General features: G+C 44.8%; 10 protein-coding genes across 10 annotated transcripts; 5 read left to right on the top strand and 5 right to left on the bottom strand. All coding sequences in view use genetic code 12, as the record gives it.

The window, feature by feature from the left end:
• Positions 1–238: 238 nt before the first annotated feature.
• GLE2 (RNA export factor) lies at positions 239–1378 on the bottom strand (the record flags this gene model as incomplete). Its single annotated transcript, XM_025484083.1, has 1 exon — positions 239–1378. One exon carries the CDS (start codon positions 1376–1378, stop codon positions 239–241), a length of 1140 nt encoding a protein of 379 aa, XP_025342298.1.
• Positions 1379–1746: 368 nt separating this feature from the next.
• On the top strand, positions 1747–4182 carry CXQ85_000332 (uncharacterized protein; the record flags this gene model as incomplete). The annotated part of the gene is made up of 1 exon (XM_025484082.1): positions 1747–4182. One exon carries the CDS (start codon positions 1747–1749, stop codon positions 4180–4182), a length of 2436 nt encoding a protein of 811 aa, XP_025342297.1.
• Positions 4183–4284: 102 nt separating this feature from the next.
• CXQ85_000331 (uncharacterized protein) lies at positions 4285–5334 on the top strand (the record flags this gene model as incomplete). Its single annotated transcript, XM_025484081.1, has 1 exon — positions 4285–5334. One exon carries the CDS (start codon positions 4285–4287, stop codon positions 5332–5334), a length of 1050 nt encoding a protein of 349 aa, XP_025342296.1.
• Positions 5335–5530: 196 nt separating this feature from the next.
• On the bottom strand, positions 5531–6019 carry CXQ85_000330 (uncharacterized protein; the record flags this gene model as incomplete). Its single annotated transcript, XM_025484080.1, has 1 exon — positions 5531–6019. The coding sequence occupies one exon, from the start codon at positions 6017–6019 to the stop codon at positions 5531–5533; it is 489 nt and encodes a 162-aa protein (XP_025342295.1).
• A 141-nt stretch (positions 6020–6160) lies between these two features.
• Positions 6161–10486, top strand: KRE5 (Kre5p; the record flags this gene model as incomplete). Its single annotated transcript, XM_025484079.1, has 1 exon — positions 6161–10486. One exon carries the CDS (start codon positions 6161–6163, stop codon positions 10484–10486), a length of 4326 nt encoding a protein of 1441 aa, XP_025342294.1.
• Positions 10487–10916: 430 nt separating this feature from the next.
• MET13 (methylenetetrahydrofolate reductase (NAD(P)H)) lies at positions 10917–12752 on the top strand (the record flags this gene model as incomplete). The annotated part of the gene is made up of 1 exon (XM_025484078.1): positions 10917–12752. One exon carries the CDS (start codon positions 10917–10919, stop codon positions 12750–12752), a length of 1836 nt encoding a protein of 611 aa, XP_025342293.1.
• A 300-nt stretch (positions 12753–13052) lies between these two features.
• On the bottom strand, positions 13053–13927 carry OXR1 (Oxr1p; the record flags this gene model as incomplete). The annotated part of the gene is made up of 2 exons (XM_025484077.1): positions 13053–13473; positions 13527–13927. 2 exons carry the CDS (start codon positions 13925–13927, stop codon positions 13053–13055), a joined length of 822 nt encoding a protein of 273 aa, XP_025342292.1.
• A 111-nt stretch (positions 13928–14038) lies between these two features.
• DCG1 (Dcg1p) lies at positions 14039–14728 on the bottom strand (the record flags this gene model as incomplete). Its single annotated transcript, XM_025484076.1, has 1 exon — positions 14039–14728. The coding sequence occupies one exon, from the start codon at positions 14726–14728 to the stop codon at positions 14039–14041; it is 690 nt and encodes a 229-aa protein (XP_025342291.1).
• Positions 14729–15519: 791 nt separating this feature from the next.
• Positions 15520–16842, top strand: DDC1 (Ddc1p; the record flags this gene model as incomplete). The annotated part of the gene is made up of 1 exon (XM_025484075.1): positions 15520–16842. One exon carries the CDS (start codon positions 15520–15522, stop codon positions 16840–16842), a length of 1323 nt encoding a protein of 440 aa, XP_025342290.1.
• Positions 16843–16949: 107 nt separating this feature from the next.
• On the bottom strand, positions 16950–17273 carry CXQ85_000324 (pyruvate transporter; the record flags this gene model as incomplete). The annotated part of the gene is made up of 1 exon (XM_025484074.1): positions 16950–17273. The coding sequence occupies one exon, from the start codon at positions 17271–17273 to the stop codon at positions 16950–16952; it is 324 nt and encodes a 107-aa protein (XP_025342289.1).
• Between the last annotated feature and the right edge of the window lie 156 nt (positions 17274–17429).

Genomic DNA, 17429 nt, shown 5'->3' with positions numbered 1-17429 from the left:
GCTGTTTCGGTAGGTTCTGTGGCATCTTCATTGCTAACCTTATCCATATGGCTTCTCTCCTGGGTCCTATATAGTGTCCATTGGGAATGGCTGCGAAAAGATGCAAAGTGCAACCAACATCAGGATACTGGAAGGGGACATGTAGGGCCTATTCCTATCACTGTAGAGTATTGATCAACAGGCCACATAGCGAAACAGCGTTTGCAGGAGCTAGCGGAGTACCTACCAGCTTGTCCATCTATCGCCTCTTCTTCTGCTTGATCTCATCGTCCTTGGTTGCATGCAACTTGATCTCGTTAGGGTAGTCTGGACGGTTGCCCTGGTATCCTTGGGACCAGTCGTAACTCTTTGCATAGGCGAATATCGTACCGTTTCTGTTGAATGCCGTGGCAGTGATGCTGGCTTTAACCGAGGGGAAGTTCTTCAAACGCTGTCTAGCGTCCTTGTCCCAAAAACAGAAGGTACCGTCAGAACCAGCGGTGGAGAAAGTACCGTAAATTGGGTGGAAAGAAATAGCATTGACAGGGTACACGTGAACTTCCTGGTTTGGCACAGTACGAGCAGATGAAGTGGCTGGGGCACCGTTGGGCAATGTTCTATGACATCTGAAGGAGAAACCAGACTTTTGCTGCTCGGCTTCATCGATATATTGAATAGCACATCTTCCTTCAATAGATCCAATAGCATAACCATTGCCCTGAGGGTAGCAAGAAACTACTCTCGTCTGGTACTTCAAAGCCGACTGCAGCGATTTGAAAATCTGCTGGGGGTTATTAAGGTCGATAGCAGCAATGTGTCTATCAGCACATCCCACAACCAAAAGCTTCTGAGAAGCATCCATGCAATAGACACGCTCAGGCAATTGAATTGTAGAGATGGGCTGTGGAGAACGAGTGTCCCAGTATTTCAATGTTTTATCCCAAGAACCACTCACCACAACTTCGGTGTTGGTAGGGCCACACTGGACAAACCTGACTGCTCTTACTGGAGCATCGTGAACACCGATCTGCTGGGATTGCTGAGAAGCCAAGTCAAAAAGCTTCACCTGTTTATCAGCAGCACCACTGCAAACCTTAGAGCCATCCGTAGACCAACGGGCACTGAGAACAGGACCTTCATGCTCAAACAAGGCCTTACCCTGATTCTGACCAGAGTTAGGATCCACCTCGTAAATCCTAACCTTCTTATCCCAACTGGCAACAGCAAGAAGCTCCTGCTGAGGAGAAAATGCCATATCGCTTATACTATCTTCTGGGCCATTTTGCACAAGCACATCGTTTGCTAATTCTTGTCCAGTGGCAGCACTGGTGTTCAGGTTAGCCAGACTGAGGTTCGAGGACGAATTGAGGCTCGACGCCGAGTTTAGGGGGAATGACATGGTAATGAACGAAGAGACAGCTTAGCTTATAAGGATCAAGTTATAGATGCTCTGATGTGTGGAGCCTGTCTTTCACACCTTATGGTTTTTTAGCTTGTTTTTTTAAGTACTCGCGAAGTGCCCAATATGATGATTGCAAAAGGGTCCAACTAGGCTGAATGAAACGCTATAGTTGAGTGAAAAATTAGACTCAAAATAAAGTTAACGTTCCTCCTAAATGAAATATTTCATTAAAATCCAATTTTTTATCCTTTTCATCAAAATGTATGGCCCTTCTGTGCTGTGCACCCGTGCACCTCGCTTTACTTACTCCAGATCGGCTTCGGTCTTTTTGCAACACCTCATGCTCTAGCACTAGACCTCCCACAATGGACAAATTAGACGATTACATACCGACAGTTCGGTACAATGATCCACTATATACGCCTCAAACAGGCAGAGAGAAGTGGCCGCTCCAGGGTCACTACGAAAACAATACATACATTGACTGGATGAAAGAGTCTAATAGAGAGAGTGGAGGCAGCATGTCACTGAAAAAATGGGTGACGTTGATTGGCAGCTCTTTGCTTGTTGGATATGCTACTGTCATTATAGATTTGTTTTCCGTGTTCCTCAATGACTTTAAGAAGGGTCTTTGCTTCTCCAGTTTAGATACTTGGTCTTTGCTTAATCCATACCTGACCTGTCCTGCTGACCATTGGTACGACTGGCTGCAGATTATTTCTGGTTCTGGGAATATCGTTGTTAGTGGTCTTTTAGGCTTGCCTATCTACTTGATACTCGTGTTGACGTTCTCGATGGCTGCTGGTGTTCTTACTATCAATAAAGCTCCTATGATCAAGCAGTCAGGTATCCCAGAGCTAAAGCTCATTATTTCTGGTTTCAACTACTACCTTAAAACATACTTGGGCGCTAGAACGCTTTTTTACAAGATTATTTGCTTGGTGCTTGTCGTCAGTTCAGGCTTCTGGCTAGGCATAGAGGGCCCTTTGGTCCACGTTTCCTGTTGCATAATGTACATATGTTTCGATGCCATTTTTGGTGATGCTGCTACAGAGGGTATTAGACGTGAACTTTTGAGTGCTGCTACAGCAACTGGTATTGCTGTTGCTTTCAATTCGCCAATTGGCGGTGTTCTTTTCGTCGTTGAGCTTCTTCCATCCTACTTCGTTCCCACAAAGATTATGTGGAATTCGTTTGTTTGCGCTACAGTGGCCCTCGTGGCACTCAACGGTGTAAGGTCATTTACGGATGGTGAGAACTTCCAGGAAGAGGATCTTTTTGAGGTCCTGTTTGGTAACTTCAGTTGGCTTTTCTTAGAGATCATCCCCTTCTTGCTTCTTGGAGTTCTTGGAGGTCTTTATGGACACTTCTATACCAAATTCTACCTCAGATTTTCTGATCCCAGCTTCAAAAAGAGACTTTGGAGACATTTGGCAATGCTTGGACGCGTCAAGGAAGAGTATGGAAAATATGCGGAATTGTTCCTCGTTGCTTTGCTGACCGCTTTACTCACGTTTGCCATTCCTTTAACAAGGATGCCACTTGCTGCTTTCCTCAAGATTCTTTTCAAGGATTGTCCTAAGGATGACTCAACATTGGAATCAAACTCGGAAAACTTCATGTGTCAGCCTTCGACAGTAAGCACCCTTTTCAAGCTAGTTTACATTGTCATTCAAGGCTTCTGCTTATCTGCATATTCATACGGTCTCCTGCTTCCAGGAGGTATTTTGATGCCTTCATTGGTGATGGGTGGTACTGTTGGTCGTTTCATTGGTATAATTTCTCAGGCCATTCAAAAAGCTGTTGAAGGCGATTACCTAGCAACATGTACTGCAAAGTCTTGTCTCGTTTCTCCTTCATCGCATGCCGTGGTTGGTGCTGCTGCTTTCATGTCTGGTATCACCAAATTGACCTTATGTGTGGTTGTTATTATGTTTGAGTTGACAGGCGCTGTCTCATACGTTTTACCTATTATGATTGCTGTGTTAACTTCAAAGTTTATTAGTGACCAGCTTTCTGTGGAGAACGTTTACGATGCTTGGCTCAGTACTGAATTCAATCACATTGGAGAAACCGGAGAGGTGAACAGTAACAAGGGCCATGGATTATGCTCGTTTGCAAAGCTTTCGGCGACATTTAAAGCTCGTCTTCCAGATGTTACTGTCAAGGCAATCATGGTGCCATTGCACAGAACCCGCAAGTTATACATCCACCCCAGCGAGCCTTACACGCTTTCATCATTGTACGCCTACCTTTCTGAAGATGCTCATGAAGGCTACCCAGTGATCTACAGCGATGAATATCCAATCAGTTTGGGTTATGTGACGAAAAAGCATGTATACTGGGAAATTGCCAACGTTGTAGGCAACAACCAGCCAACATCTGCGGTGGTATCTTTCCAGACTAGCTTACCTCAACAGGTACAAGACGAGCAACAGCAGTACGAACAGAACCTCACTAACAGCTACGCGAATGTTCATATGGTAACACTCGAAGTTGAAAAACCTATCATCATCGTCAAAGACAATACACCACTCAAGCAGGTGATTGAAATTGTTGAGAGACTCCACATGAACCATCTTGTCCTTACAGAACACAAGGATAATAGTCGGATGTGTGGATTCATTGACAGATTTATTCTTTCACGTTTAGTAACACTGAGATTCTCAGAGTTGCAGCATGAGATGAGTCTAGTAGAGAGTGTGGCCAGTGAGTTTGAAATCGTGGATGCCGACGAGAACAGCGGCGATGACGACGCCAACTTCAGAAGACAAAGAGAGAGCATTGAGTTGCTCACATAATTAATTGTAACGATAACGGTTAGATAAAATAGGATATCGGTGATAGTTTGCAGATTTGTAAGTACTATGGAGATGGGTGCGAAAAACACAATCTTCAACTACATGAGCAGTGGTCCTCCTCTTGGAACTCTATGGATTGAACTGCTACCACAGACAAATCCTGAGTATGTCATTGGAATTGATACTGCTTTCTTTAACGTGAATGAAGTCTTCAAAGGACTCAAGGCAATTCCTCCAGGACTCCATCTTTTCCACTACTCTGAAGGTGATGATATGAGAGCAGGATGGTGGTTTGAAATCCACGAACACCAGGTGGTATCGATATATTGGGACTGTGAATTGGAAAGGTTTATGACGAAGGCAGTTGATATGGAGAAGGTTGCCAATGGATACCAGTTTATGGTGCTGTATCCTGAAGATATTGATAACTGGACTAGGCTCACTAGACATATACAGATGTCTGATCTTGAGACGATAGGACCAAAGTTTCCTGAGCCTGTTACTACAGCTACGCCTCTGAAGGAGGAGAATATTGTTCTTGCACAAACATTGAGGGAAAGAGACCCCAAACAAGAGTTTGAGGACCAGTCGTCGTCAGAACTAGGTTATACTATAGTGCAGTTCAGAGATACAGGAGCAAGAGACGGTCAAAGCGATGAAGATGTAACCAGGAACGCTCTAGATCGGTCGTGGCAGCTCGATAAACTTTATTGTTCGCCCAGACACGTCATGTCTGAGCTACAAGTATCCTTTATTTATTTTTGCGTGATTGCAAACCTATGTTCATGTACTCAATGGCTTCTGTTGCTACGGTTAGTGCTGCTGAGTGAAAATTTCCTTCAAAAGGACAAACAGTCAGCTAATGCATTGCTTGAGTTGTTTTTAGCACAGCTCCAGAAGATTCCCGAAGAGTATATGGGCACAACTGAGCTAGGAGTAGTCGACATGAAGCAGTTTGTTGAAGTCCTAGAAAAGCTCAGCTCCATATTTAAAGGCAACGAAAGATGGCAGGCCATGGATTCCACTTGCCAGAGCCGATTTGGAATCCACATTCGAAACCTTGAAACTCTGTTTGACGCAGACAACTTTGAGATATATAATCTAGACGATCACGATGCAGATGACGAAGATGCGCCTTTGGTGGTGAGTTAAAGCTCAATTTTACGCTTCGACTTGGTTCCCTTGTTGGCCTTCTTCCTCCGCACGATTTCGTCCTTCTCGCTCTTGTCCATAATCTTTCCCCTGTAAGTATCCTTACCGCTTTTGAGTAGCTCAATATACTTAAGCCTGTATTTATCCTTTTCGAAAGTGTCCATTACCTTCCATTTCTGAGCAACCTCTGTGATTGTCATCTTTTTGTCTCTGGTGAAAGAGCATACAACGACCTAAAGTAGTTCCATGCATGGGTAAACGTCACTCTTTCGTGTTTCTCCGAACTGTAAACAGTTTCACCGTTCTTCACCACAGTTCTATGTGAACCAAGCGACTGACGAATATACTCCATCTGGTCCTCCTCTTCTTTCCGCTTCTTAGGCAGCTTGGCCAAAGGAGCAGCAGGAACATCCTTGCGGTCCACAGACTCAGCCCATTGATCCACTGCTTCCTGGAGTTTCTCATACCGTGGATCATCAAACAGAATTGTATCGCTCTTCACACCCTTCAGCTCAGGAAGCTTTCGAAGCACCAGGTTTATCTTGGTCTGGGTCCATCCATCTGAGAAGACATGCTTGGGCACCAAGAACCAGCCATACTTGGTATAAGCCGAAAAGTAGTTATCTGGCTTATCCTTGACTATCTTTAACAGGCTTGTCGAACACCAGCGAGCCAATCGAAGCATTCCTCTATTTTTCTTGTCAGCTGCACTTGTCCAATGTCTTGTCTGAAATGCACTTTTGGTCCATATAGGCGATGCTCTGCGCGCTCACTTTATAGTAGCATTCACTTGGCGATAGATCCACCATCCAGATTCTAGGAACACATGTTGCTTTCACCAATTTGGCTATTGGCCACGGCGGCGACTGCAAAGTCTGTACTGGTAAAGCTCCATGCTGATTGGCCAGAGGCCCCTTTTGCTGTCCAGCTTATAGAAGCTGTGAGCTCATATGACGATACCTTATATGCGCTGGCAGTGAGAGCGTTGTACCAGAGTGGTGAAGAAGAGGAGGCGTTGGAATGGGACGAAGATGATGATGCATTCGAGGATGCTGGAGACGCTGAAGGTGACGCTTTGCCTAAATCTGATAAGGATTTTTATAATGCTGTGGCTGCAAACTTGCTGCCTGTGGAGAAAGGTATGGCTGATCTCAACTTGGTGAATAAAATCAATACGCCTCGGATCGAAACACATTATAAGCATTATAAGAATGACGTGGAACCAGCACTTGAGGCGAAAGTTTTGAAGCAATGCGCTCAAGATTCGTTTGGCAATGCTGTGGAGGATCCATTAGGTGCTTGGGTTAAGTATGGAGACAGGATCTACTGTTCAGATGCTGATTTGTACGCGTTACAGCTTTCGAAAGTTTCTGAGGAGGCTAAGGCTTTTGATAGAGTTGTGGGTACTGCTGATAAGAAACCACTTCTCGTGCTTTATGGTTCTTCTAGCAGCCCCAGATTTGGTCAGATGTTCGAGACATTATACCAGTTTGCCGAGTCAGACAAGCTCAGATTTGCATGGAGGTATGTTCCACTGGGGACCGAAAAGCTTACTAGTGTCCCTGGTTACGGTGTGGTTGTCACACCAAAGGTTCCTTTGAACGGCACGAAAGTTTCTAAAGTTAGATACACTGGAGATCTTCCGAAGTTTTTGGCCGAAGTTAGGAAACAAGATAAACCATTGAGAGCTCTTGAAGAAGATAGGTACCATGACCTTTCTGTCAAAATTACAGCTCTTGTTCTTGAACAACCTGAATCTACAAGACATGCTGTGCTCGAGGATATATTGAACAACCTTCCCCTTTACGCACCATATATCAACCTTATTAAGGATCCAGTTGGTTTAGAGTCTGTGAAGACTGTGGCTGAGCTGAATGAAAAGAAAGGTGCTTCTGATCAATCGGTTGGTCTCTACTTGAATGGTGCTTCGGTTCATAAGCTCGAAATGGATCTTCCTCATGTCATTCGCAAGCTTGAAACCGAATTGAGGCTTGTCGATGAGATGAAGAAACTTGGGTTCTCTACCGAACAGAGTAAGTTCATTTTCTCCAAATTCGCTCTCATGAGCGCTTTTAGGGAAGTCCAATACCGCACGGGTGACCGTGAAAACAGGTATGCAATTTACAAGCATGCTTATGATCCAACCGATCTGACCTCTGGTGGTGTGGTTTACTTTAACAATCTCGAGAAAGATGATCCTTATGACTTGTTCGATGTTAACAGAAGAGAGGCATACCTTGGTGCTGATGCAAGAAGACTTCAGTTTGGCCAAGTACCAGCTCTTAGAGAAAACTCACACGAGTTAGTCTTTGCCATCAACTTTTCCAGTTCCATTCAAGTGAAGGTCTTATTTACGTTTGCAAAGATCATCCTTGATCGTAATCTTCCACAACAGGTTGCTGTTGTTCCACTTGTTGATAGCGACGAAGATGAGCTTGTTGCTGAGAAGTTTTACCATATCATGGAAGTTAGTGAAGCGAAGGAGGCATTCGCCTTGTTATATCAATACTACGAGGCACCAACTCAAGAGGAAAAGCAAGAAATTCTCGATAAAGTCGAAGTACCAGAAGAAAAGAAGGGAACTTTTAAGAATTACGAGAGGACTGTTCGTGAATTTTCTCTTGATCATCCTTCCGTCATCATCAATGGTGTTATCCATGATATGAAATCCCCTTGGCAAGCCGCTATGACCAAGCAGATGGGTAGCGACGTGCGTCTTTTGCAGAAGAAGATCAAGGATGGTGAGGACAGAGGCCAAGACCTTAAGTCTGTGCTTTTCCATGATGCCAAAGACTCGAGAAATTCGAGAGTATCACCTAGAGATCTTAGTAACATAAGATATAAGGAAGTATCAAAAGAATTGATTGATAACTCCTACTCGTTCAGGAAGGTCACGAAGCCAAATGATTCGCCCGCAACTTTCTGGCTTATTGGTGATTTCAATTCGAGAATCATTTTGTCTCAATTTGCCAAGCTTCTAGAGCTCCTCGAGGTGTACCTGGAGAGATCCTTGGAGATCCGCATATTGAATATCTCAGAGGATAGTTCTTTGATCGACAAGCTTTCTAAAAAGTATGCTAAGGATAGTTTAACGGGTGATGATATTGCCAAGTTGAGAACAGAGGTACTGAAGGCTAGAAGCAAGGCATACACCAAGATTCTGCCATCGAAAGCGAAACTACTTGAGAAGCACCAGATCCAAGCTCACCTGCCGGGCATGTTGTTCAACTCGAGATATCTCAAATTGAATGAGCTCTATGAAACTCCTGAGTTAACTGAGTTAGTGGACTTTGAGCAGAGGAGAAGACTCAGCATCTTTAAGGACCTCACTGATACATACCCCGATATGTTCTCCTGGAGGGGTATTATGTTTTTTAAGAAGAGTGGATTTGACAACTTCGAATGGTTCGACATCATGAGTTCTATTGTTGCCAAGTCTTTCTTCCTAGAGGACTCTCAAGTGCAAGGCGATGTTGATCGTTTTGATTTCTCTGCGCTTAGCTTTTCGAATTCCCTCAATTTGACAAAGCAAAGAAGGGATGCACCAGTCGATGTTCTTGCTATTGTTGACCCAATGTCGGATATCTCCCAAAAGATCATTTCCATGGTTGGTGCCTTGAAAGATTTGCCGTTTGCCAACGTGAGAATTTTATTGCAGCCTCTTGAAGCAGTTAGTGAATCAGCCTCTACGAGCAGGTTCTATGGTTCAGCCTTTGTATCTTCGTTACCCGAGTTTGGCAAAGACGGATCCTTCTTGGGAGGTAACTATGCAGCTTCTTTCCAAGCCTTGCCTTCTAAGTATGGCTTTTCTTCTGAGTTGGATGTGCCTTCACGCTGGCTACATGTCAAGGATTCCACTCCAAACGTTGACCACGAGGAATTCTATCCAAAGGATGTCGAGGAGTTAAACTATAAACTTGACTCTTTGATCGTTGAAGGTTACGCCAAGGACGTCAAAACAGCTCAATCGGTTGCCACATTAACTTTTGATGCTTCTAATAAGGATACTATCATTGATGGTATTGTTATGCATACTTTGGGATATGTCCAGTTGCAGCTTAAGCCAGATATCTGGAGTTTGCGAATTCAGAAAGGGTCTACTGGAAGCCAGATCTATAACTTATTGTCAGCCAGCGTGAACAAATATGACACAAACGATAAAACCGTTGAAGAAGTTGACTTACCAGTCCTCTCGTTGCATGGCGAGGTGATTCACCCAAGGCTTTTGGAAAAATCCGACAAGGAAAGAGCCAAGGCGAAGAAAGACGTCGCTAAGACCAATAATGCTGACATTAATGTTTTCTCCCTTGCCAGTGGTAAGATCTACGAACGGTTCATGTCGACCATGATGTTGTCGGTCAAGAAGAACACTAAGTCGACTGTGAAGTTCTGGCTTCTCCGCAACTTTTTGAGTGCTGAGTTCGTGGAGTCTCTTCCAAAATTGGCAAACGCTCACGGCTTCGAATATGAATTTGTCACCTACAAATGGCCACTCTGGCTCCGTCAGCAAAAGGAAAAGCATCGCCAAGTCTGGGGTTACAAGATCTTGTTCTTGGATGTTTTGTTCCCCAACCAACTTGACAAGGTTATCTTCGTGGATGCAGACCAAACTGCTAGAACAGATCTTAAGGAATTGGTCAACACAGACCTCAAGGGAAGAGTTTACGGATTTCCACCAATGTGTGATTCCAGAGAAGAAGTCGAAGGTTACAGGTTCTGGAAGCAGGGATACTGGAAGACGGTCCTCCAGGAAGACTTAAAGTACCATATCAGTGCTCTTTTTGTGGTTGATCTCAACGAGTTCAGAAAGCACTACGCTGGCGACAGACTCAGAACGCACTACCAAAAGCTTTCCAGTGACAAAGAGTCGCTTTCCAACCTTGACCAGGATTTACCCAACAATATGCAAAGACTGATTCCAATCCATACATTGAAGCAGGACTGGCTTTGGTGCGAGACGTGGTGTTCAGACGAAAGCAAAAGCCGTGCCAAAATGATCGATTTGTGCAGCGACCCATTCAGAAAAGAAAGCAAATTGGAGCGTGTTCAAAGACTGATTCCTGAGTGGAAAGATTACGACAAGCAGATCCAACGGTTGCAAAATAACGAGGATGGGAAGAGCCCAGTGAACGTGGGGCACGATGAGTTATAGACAGGATGTGATGGTTATGAAGACAGGAAGAGGCTGCATTGGGCAGGTTGACGGGCGCGGAAAATGGCCGATCGAGGTAAATGCCGACCATGGCCTCAGGTCACGTGTGGTTGTGAATCACTTATGCAATATAACCGTCGAGGTCGACGAACAGAAAGAGGTGGTTTGAGATGGAGGGGATTTGCAGGGAAGGGTGTTTACCAAATCAGGTGGTCTGGCAACCATGAAACATTAAATTTCATGAATGACGATGGATATGTCACGACATCACAATGGTCACCTAGATAAGCTAACCATGTGAGATTAAGTGAGTCTACGGATGAGCCTGCAGGACACGAGGACCCAATAGAGGTGACTAGTACTGGAGTGAAAAAAAAAAAAAAAAAGGAAGAACGACACATACGAAACAACATCTTCTTCACCATCCAACATGAAAATCTCGAAGAAGTTGGAAGATGCACATTCGTGCTCCAATCCACCTCCTGCAACGTTCTCCTTTGAGTTCTTCGTCCCCAAGACGTCCCAAGGTGTTCAAAACCTCTACGACAGAATGGACAGAATGTACGAGTTGAACCCGATCTTCATCGATATCACCTGGAATGCTGGTGGCAGGTCTTCTACACTCACTAACGAAATGGTTTACACTGCCCAGTCGACTCTTGGCTTGGAAACGTGTATGCATTTGACGTGCACCAACATGAAGGTGGAGTTGATTGACGAGGCATTGAAGAAAGCCCACGCTTCTGGATGTCAGAACATCTTGGCCTTGAGAGGTGACCCACCATTGGACGGTTCCGAGTCTACTGGTGATTTTAAATACGCTAAAGATTTGATCCGCTACATCCGCAAGAACTACGGTGACCACTTTAACATTGGTATAGCAGCATATCCCGAGGGCCATCCTGAGGAAGAAGACGATTTGAAATTGTTAGGCTACTTGAAAGAGAAGGCTGATGCTGGAGCAGACTTCATCATTACACAGATGTTTTATGACGCAGACAACTTCATCAAGTGGTGTCTGAAGATCAGAAAGATTGGTGTAGATATCCCCATCATTCCTGGAATCATGCCTATCTCGACATACTCTGCATTTATCAGAAGAGCAAAATGGTCTGAAGTTATAATTCCAAAGCACTTCTTGGAAGCTTTGGATCCAATCAAGGATGACGATTATGCTGTCAGAGAGAAGGGTACAGAGTTGGTTGGCGAAATGTGCCAAAAGCTTATTGATTCAGGCTATGTCAACCATCTTCACTTTTACACCATGAATCTTGAAAGATCCACCATCATGGTGTTGGAGCACCTCAACTTGATCGAACACGTCAAAGATAATGCTGTTGTGGGTGACGAATTGCCCTGGAGGAAATCGTTGCACCCAATGCGATCCAAGGAATCCATTCGTCCAATTTTCTGGCAAAACAGAAAGTACTCATACATCTCTCGTACTTCTGGATGGGATGAGTTCCCTAACGGTCGTTGGGGTGATTCTAGATCTCCTGCTTTTGGTGACATTGATCTTTCAGCTACTGAGTTGTTGCGCCAGTCTCCTAAGCGTGCTTACGAGTTATGGGGCTGCCCTCAATCCTTGGAAGATCTTTCTAACATTTTGATCTCTTACTTGCAAGGAGAGATCAAATCGTTGCCATGGAGTGACGGTCCTATTGGTGACGATACCGAGGTGTTGAAGCCTGCATTGGTTGAAATGAACAGGAAAGGCATTTTTACATTGAATTCCCAACCTGCTTTGAGCGCTGTCAAGTCCAATGACGAGGTGTTTGGCTGGGGTCCTAAGAATGGTTTCGTTTACCAGAAACAGTACTTAGAATTCTTCATCCACAAGGATGCAGTCGATGCCTTGTTGCACAGAGTCGAAGCCCACAACGCTAAGGATGCTCACTCCATTGTCACCTACTACGCTGTCGACAAGAACGGTACTTTGTCTACTAATGCCCACGATGATGACATTAATGCCGTCACCTGGGGTGTCTTCCCTGGCGAAGAGATCTTGCAGCCAACCATTGTTGAAAAGGTCTCTTTCTTGGCCTGGAAGGACGAAGTCTACCGCTTGCTCGACGAGTGGGTGAAGATCTTCCACACCAAGGCTGTCAAGGAAGTCGTCGAGGATGAGAAGATTGACTCTTTCTCCAAGTTGTTGACTGGCTTTGGTGACAACTTTGTCTTGTGCAACTTTGTCAACAATGACTTCACCAGCGGCAACAACATCATCTTCGATCTTTTCCAGGATCTCCCAGTGACTTCCCTTTAGATGTCTCGCTACCCAATCTCCATCGTTCAATTCTTCAACACATATACATTTGCTCGGATATTGGCCCTGCTTTCAACAATACCAGGGGCCCGGTTTTTATCTAATTCAACTTGGTGATAAAACCTCTGTCAAGTGCCACACTTCATTTTGATGGAGCTCAATTATACGGTGTTTTCTACACCACAAGTTTTTTCTCTGCATTTATGCTATTATAAATCTACCATATAGCATCCTCAACGGCATGGTTCTTAGGAAATAAAAAGTTTATTACACTATCTGTTCATTATACTATTAGACTATTCATTCTAACTCTCCTACTCTCCAGACCTCAAGATTCATGATCTTGAAAGATCCGTATTCCGTGTCAGAGTCGTGCTCACATAAGATCTCGTTGCCGAAGGTCTCGCATGGGTATGATACACCCGAATAGAGAGACTTATCTATATATAGACCATTCTGGCCTTGCGAGGAGCCCACGGCAATGAAGTCCACGTTCGAGTATATCAAGTTATCATTGAGGCCAGTGTATGGGTATGCCTTGAAACGACGTTCTCTTCGCCTTTTCGGGTCATGGTGGGACGAGTACCATTCTGTTTTCCACAAGAAGCACTCTCCATTGCCATAGTAACGCTTGTGTTCCAGTGGATGCGGATACTCATTGACGTAGCAGCCAAACTTGTTCTTATGCTCATCCTGAACGACAATGACGTAGCCATGAGGTCTGTTGCCCTTGGAATGAGACGTTTCGCCAAAAGTAACCATATTGTTAACCACCCCTCAGCATAGCCGCCAGACTCGTCATTAGCCCTAGCCTTCTTCATCTTAAGGTTACGTCTTTGCGTATCAGGATGGCAGTTGCGATATAGCGAGTTGAGGGAAATGCCATGCTGTTCCAAAGAATACAAAAGCTCCCACTCATTGAACAACTGAAGCCGAGGCGGAACCAAATTCCGTATATTCAGCGCCAATTCAGGATCCAAGATCCGATGCTTCGTGCCAGCATTATACCCCAGAAGGGTGAGATCTGTTAATGGAGGTAAGGAGTCAACAGACACCAGAGTCAGGTCCAGCTCAGGCGTGGGAGTACGCTGGTTGCCAAGAAGACGGCCCAACAACGAAGGCTGCTTCTTAGGCCCCCTATTCTCAGGTTTCGTATCCGAAACGTCAACACTCATTGATGATGACTTGCTGTTAAGGTGGTACAGGGATTCTGTGGGGTGAGACTCAGTGGAGTAGATGCACACCGAGCCCCGGTCTGGGCCACCAGTAATGGAATGTACCCACCCTTACTGGCCCAATCTGGTAAGCGATACAAGAAACTCGACGCCAGCTTTTACACTGTCGATAAATACAATGGAAGGAAATTTTGCCCTGAGCTTTTCGTCCAACCCGGCCATTCCAGCACATCCAAGCAATACGCAGTCTATATGGTCTTCAGCGTACTCGCGCAAAAAAAGCTCTAGTCTATCGGTAATTTTCAGAAACTCCGAGGCGTCACTGAGGTTCAACACCAGCACGTCTAGAGCTCTTGTTTTCTGGAATTTTTCATAGGGAAACGTTCCAGCACCGGCAAATTTGGTAATTGCATCGTCTAAAAGTGGTAACCACCCACTGGTACTGGTCAACACAAACAGCTTCCTGGCTCTGGCATTGGCATAGCTATATAAGAGAGTAGCTTGCATTATGCCTAGCACTGGTTTGGAGGTGTGTTTTGCTAGAGAGTAGACTAATGGGTGGTCTGAGTAGCAAGCGACAAGGAACCCATCATACTTGTCAAGAAGGTTCTTTTGTAGGATATCAGGAAGTGATGCTTGTTCTGACTGGATCAGGGTTTCGGTACCACTGATCTCTGGAGGAGCGTCCAGTGGAGCAGTGTAGTATTCGAGGGTTACGCCTGGTGGGGCTGCCACGGTGGAACGGAGGTTTTCAGAAACTGAAACTGAGGAGTTTGGATTGATCACGAGAATGGAAGTCATGGATGGGGAGGTGGATTGGTGGGTGGTTAGTGGTTGGTGGGTGTTGCAGTTGACGTGAATTCCGCGCGGCTTGTTGATAGTGGGTGGTGAGGCGGATGGGGAGGTGTAGGGGGAGGGCCAACGAGGTTTTGGAGGGTAGTTGGTGAGTGGATGATTTTGGGGCTGTTTAATGTTTATAGAGATTGGTTGGTTGTCTTGTTGGTTCTGGGGATAGGCTGGTGTGGAGACGAGGTTTCTATGTAAGAGGACGTCAATGGGTTCTTTATGGAAGCAACCACTTTTTGGTTTGCAAAAAGCGACTGACGTGGTCATACTGTACAGAATAGCCTATATTACGTATTTAAAGGTCAAGGATATATTGGGTAGGGTTTAAGTGGTAATTCGGATGGGTACATCTGCAGCGCTGATTCAACTTGACCACTTACAAACCTTACCCAGCATATTCTTAAGAACATAAAAACGTGTAAGGGAGCTTTAAAGTCCCCTTCAAATTATATGGTATCCAACGGGGTCTGACTAGGGGCCAGTCAAAGCATCTACCTCTCTGTAGCCTAAGCGAACGATGACTAGCCATCTTCTGCCAACTTTCCTGGACAACAACAAGACATCATCACAACGAGTGAAACCTTTCAAGCTCTTTCTATACAATAAAGAGCCTTATTATGACCCCCTTCGACACGTCTACTACCACTGCTTCCCTTCGTTGACGTTTTTTGCACCCATTCCTGCACGTCTTAAGCAGATAAGAACCATCACTACTCTTCTTCCATCCATCAACATCCCACCATGCAATGTCTTTTGTGGCCGCTATAGACAGTTCAAAGAATATAGGCGTTTGGTCTCGAGCAGTAAATGCCTTGGCCCAGATTCTGGACCAGATAAAGTTCAATATTACAGCCTCGACATTGACGCTTCTGTCTGTCAACCCATCAAGAACAGGTAACGGTGAAGTCTCGTTTGACAGACTGTACTTCCGAGAGTACACGTTCGATACTCAAAACATATCTATTGCCGGGTTTCGGATTGACGAAAATGACCATGAAAGTCTGTCTTACTCGTGCATTGTATCATCTAAGCATATGGTGGTGCTCTTCAAGAACCTAGACGCGGCTAGTCTAAGTTATATATGTCTTCGACTTGAGTGTTACGACGGCGTGCCGAGGAATAAGGAGTACAAGATATTCGTTGAGATACTTACCAGAAAAATGATTGTCAAGAAGTACCTGGTCAATTACCAGCCGGTGCTTCCACAGGAACTGTCTATTCCACGCATATACAAGAAGGATTTCGACACTGGCAAGTGCAAACACTTGATGATGGAATCTAGCACGATGAAATCTTTTCTAGATATGGTTCCACTATCGACGGAAGATTTCAAGATAGATGTCAAGCAGACCAAGATTCTGTTTGTTGCACATACGAGGCAAGTGCTCAAGGATAGAGAGTTGTTGAAACAGCCAATGCTGATTACTATTCTGATGGCTATTAGCGAGCTTCTTGAGCTGAATTTAGAGGGAGTAACGGACTCCATTAATTTTAGACTAAAAGATTTCCGAACTTTTATTTCATGTTGCATGTCGATGAGAGATCTAGCTTCTACAGATGATGACCTACTGCCAGAACCACTGTTTGAAGCATACTTCAAAACCAATGGAGATCCGGTGGTTTTAGAACACTTTTCTGGACCTGTTCTTGTCAGACTTATTATACTTACAGCAGGCACAGGAGAACTACCCAAGGAGGATGAACATCGTGATAAGTATGTTCTTCAAGGCCACACAATTCAACGCGCTCCAGAGAGCCATATCGATAAGCCCAGCAGGAATCCACAGTTTGCTACCAAAGGTCGACTTGAAACCACCGCCCAACGTCATGACCAAAGGGCACCTAGCATCGAACCCGAGTCGTTCAACTCTTTCCCCACAAGTTCCATGGGCGAAATCGTAACCTACGGCAAACGCGGATCCACACCTACAAACGAAAACCCAGCCAAGAAAGCCAAGACAAAGCCATTAGACGGTGATACAGACTACAGTACGTCAGAAGAGGAAGGTGAAGAGCAGGAGTTTGGCCCAACCCAACAGAACAACAAGCCTACGTCCTTGTTTGAGTAACGTTAGTCTCTGGATGATTGTGTATTATGATGTTTAAAAAATTGCCATGAGAATGACCCTCGATGTCTATTCACAAAATGGAATTCAGCAAGTTACCTTGGAATGCTTTAAGTGGATGCGGCTTCGACTTTCTTCTTGCCAAAGTAATGGTGGTCTACCCATCTATAACCTTGTGCCAATTGAGCACATTCGTTGGCAAAATGACAGCCAAACAACAAGTAATTCTTAGGACTAATGGCCACAGAGTATCTCATGAAGACCAAGGAGTATAAAATTAACGAGCCTGTCATTGGTCCAGAAATAAGGTCGGGGTCTTTTTTCAAATCCATGACTGCTGCAATAGGAATACCAAAGTTGGACACTGGGCCCCAGAAGTGGGTGGTGAAGATGTACCTCAAGTTCTGCTTGTTAAATATGTTCTTGAACGACATGGCCTCTGGAGATGTGGGATTTGTCAGGACTTGCTATTGAGTATTCACTCGCTATCGGTATAGAAAACTCCGCTTTGGTGAGGACATCATTATCTGCAGTGCACACCTTCTTGTGGCATTTCCGTGCTGATGGGTTCCGCACCACAATGGCTGCAA

Source organism: Candidozyma haemuli, assembly GCF_002926055.2.
Source record: "Candidozyma haemuli strain B11899 chromosome Unknown A_2014730914, whole genome shotgun sequence".
In the NCBI taxonomy this organism is placed as follows: domain Eukaryota; kingdom Fungi; phylum Ascomycota; class Pichiomycetes; order Serinales; family Metschnikowiaceae; genus Candidozyma; species Candidozyma haemuli.
Note: the sequence above shows the minus strand (reverse complement) of the source record. Positions and strands in the feature narration are given on the sequence as shown.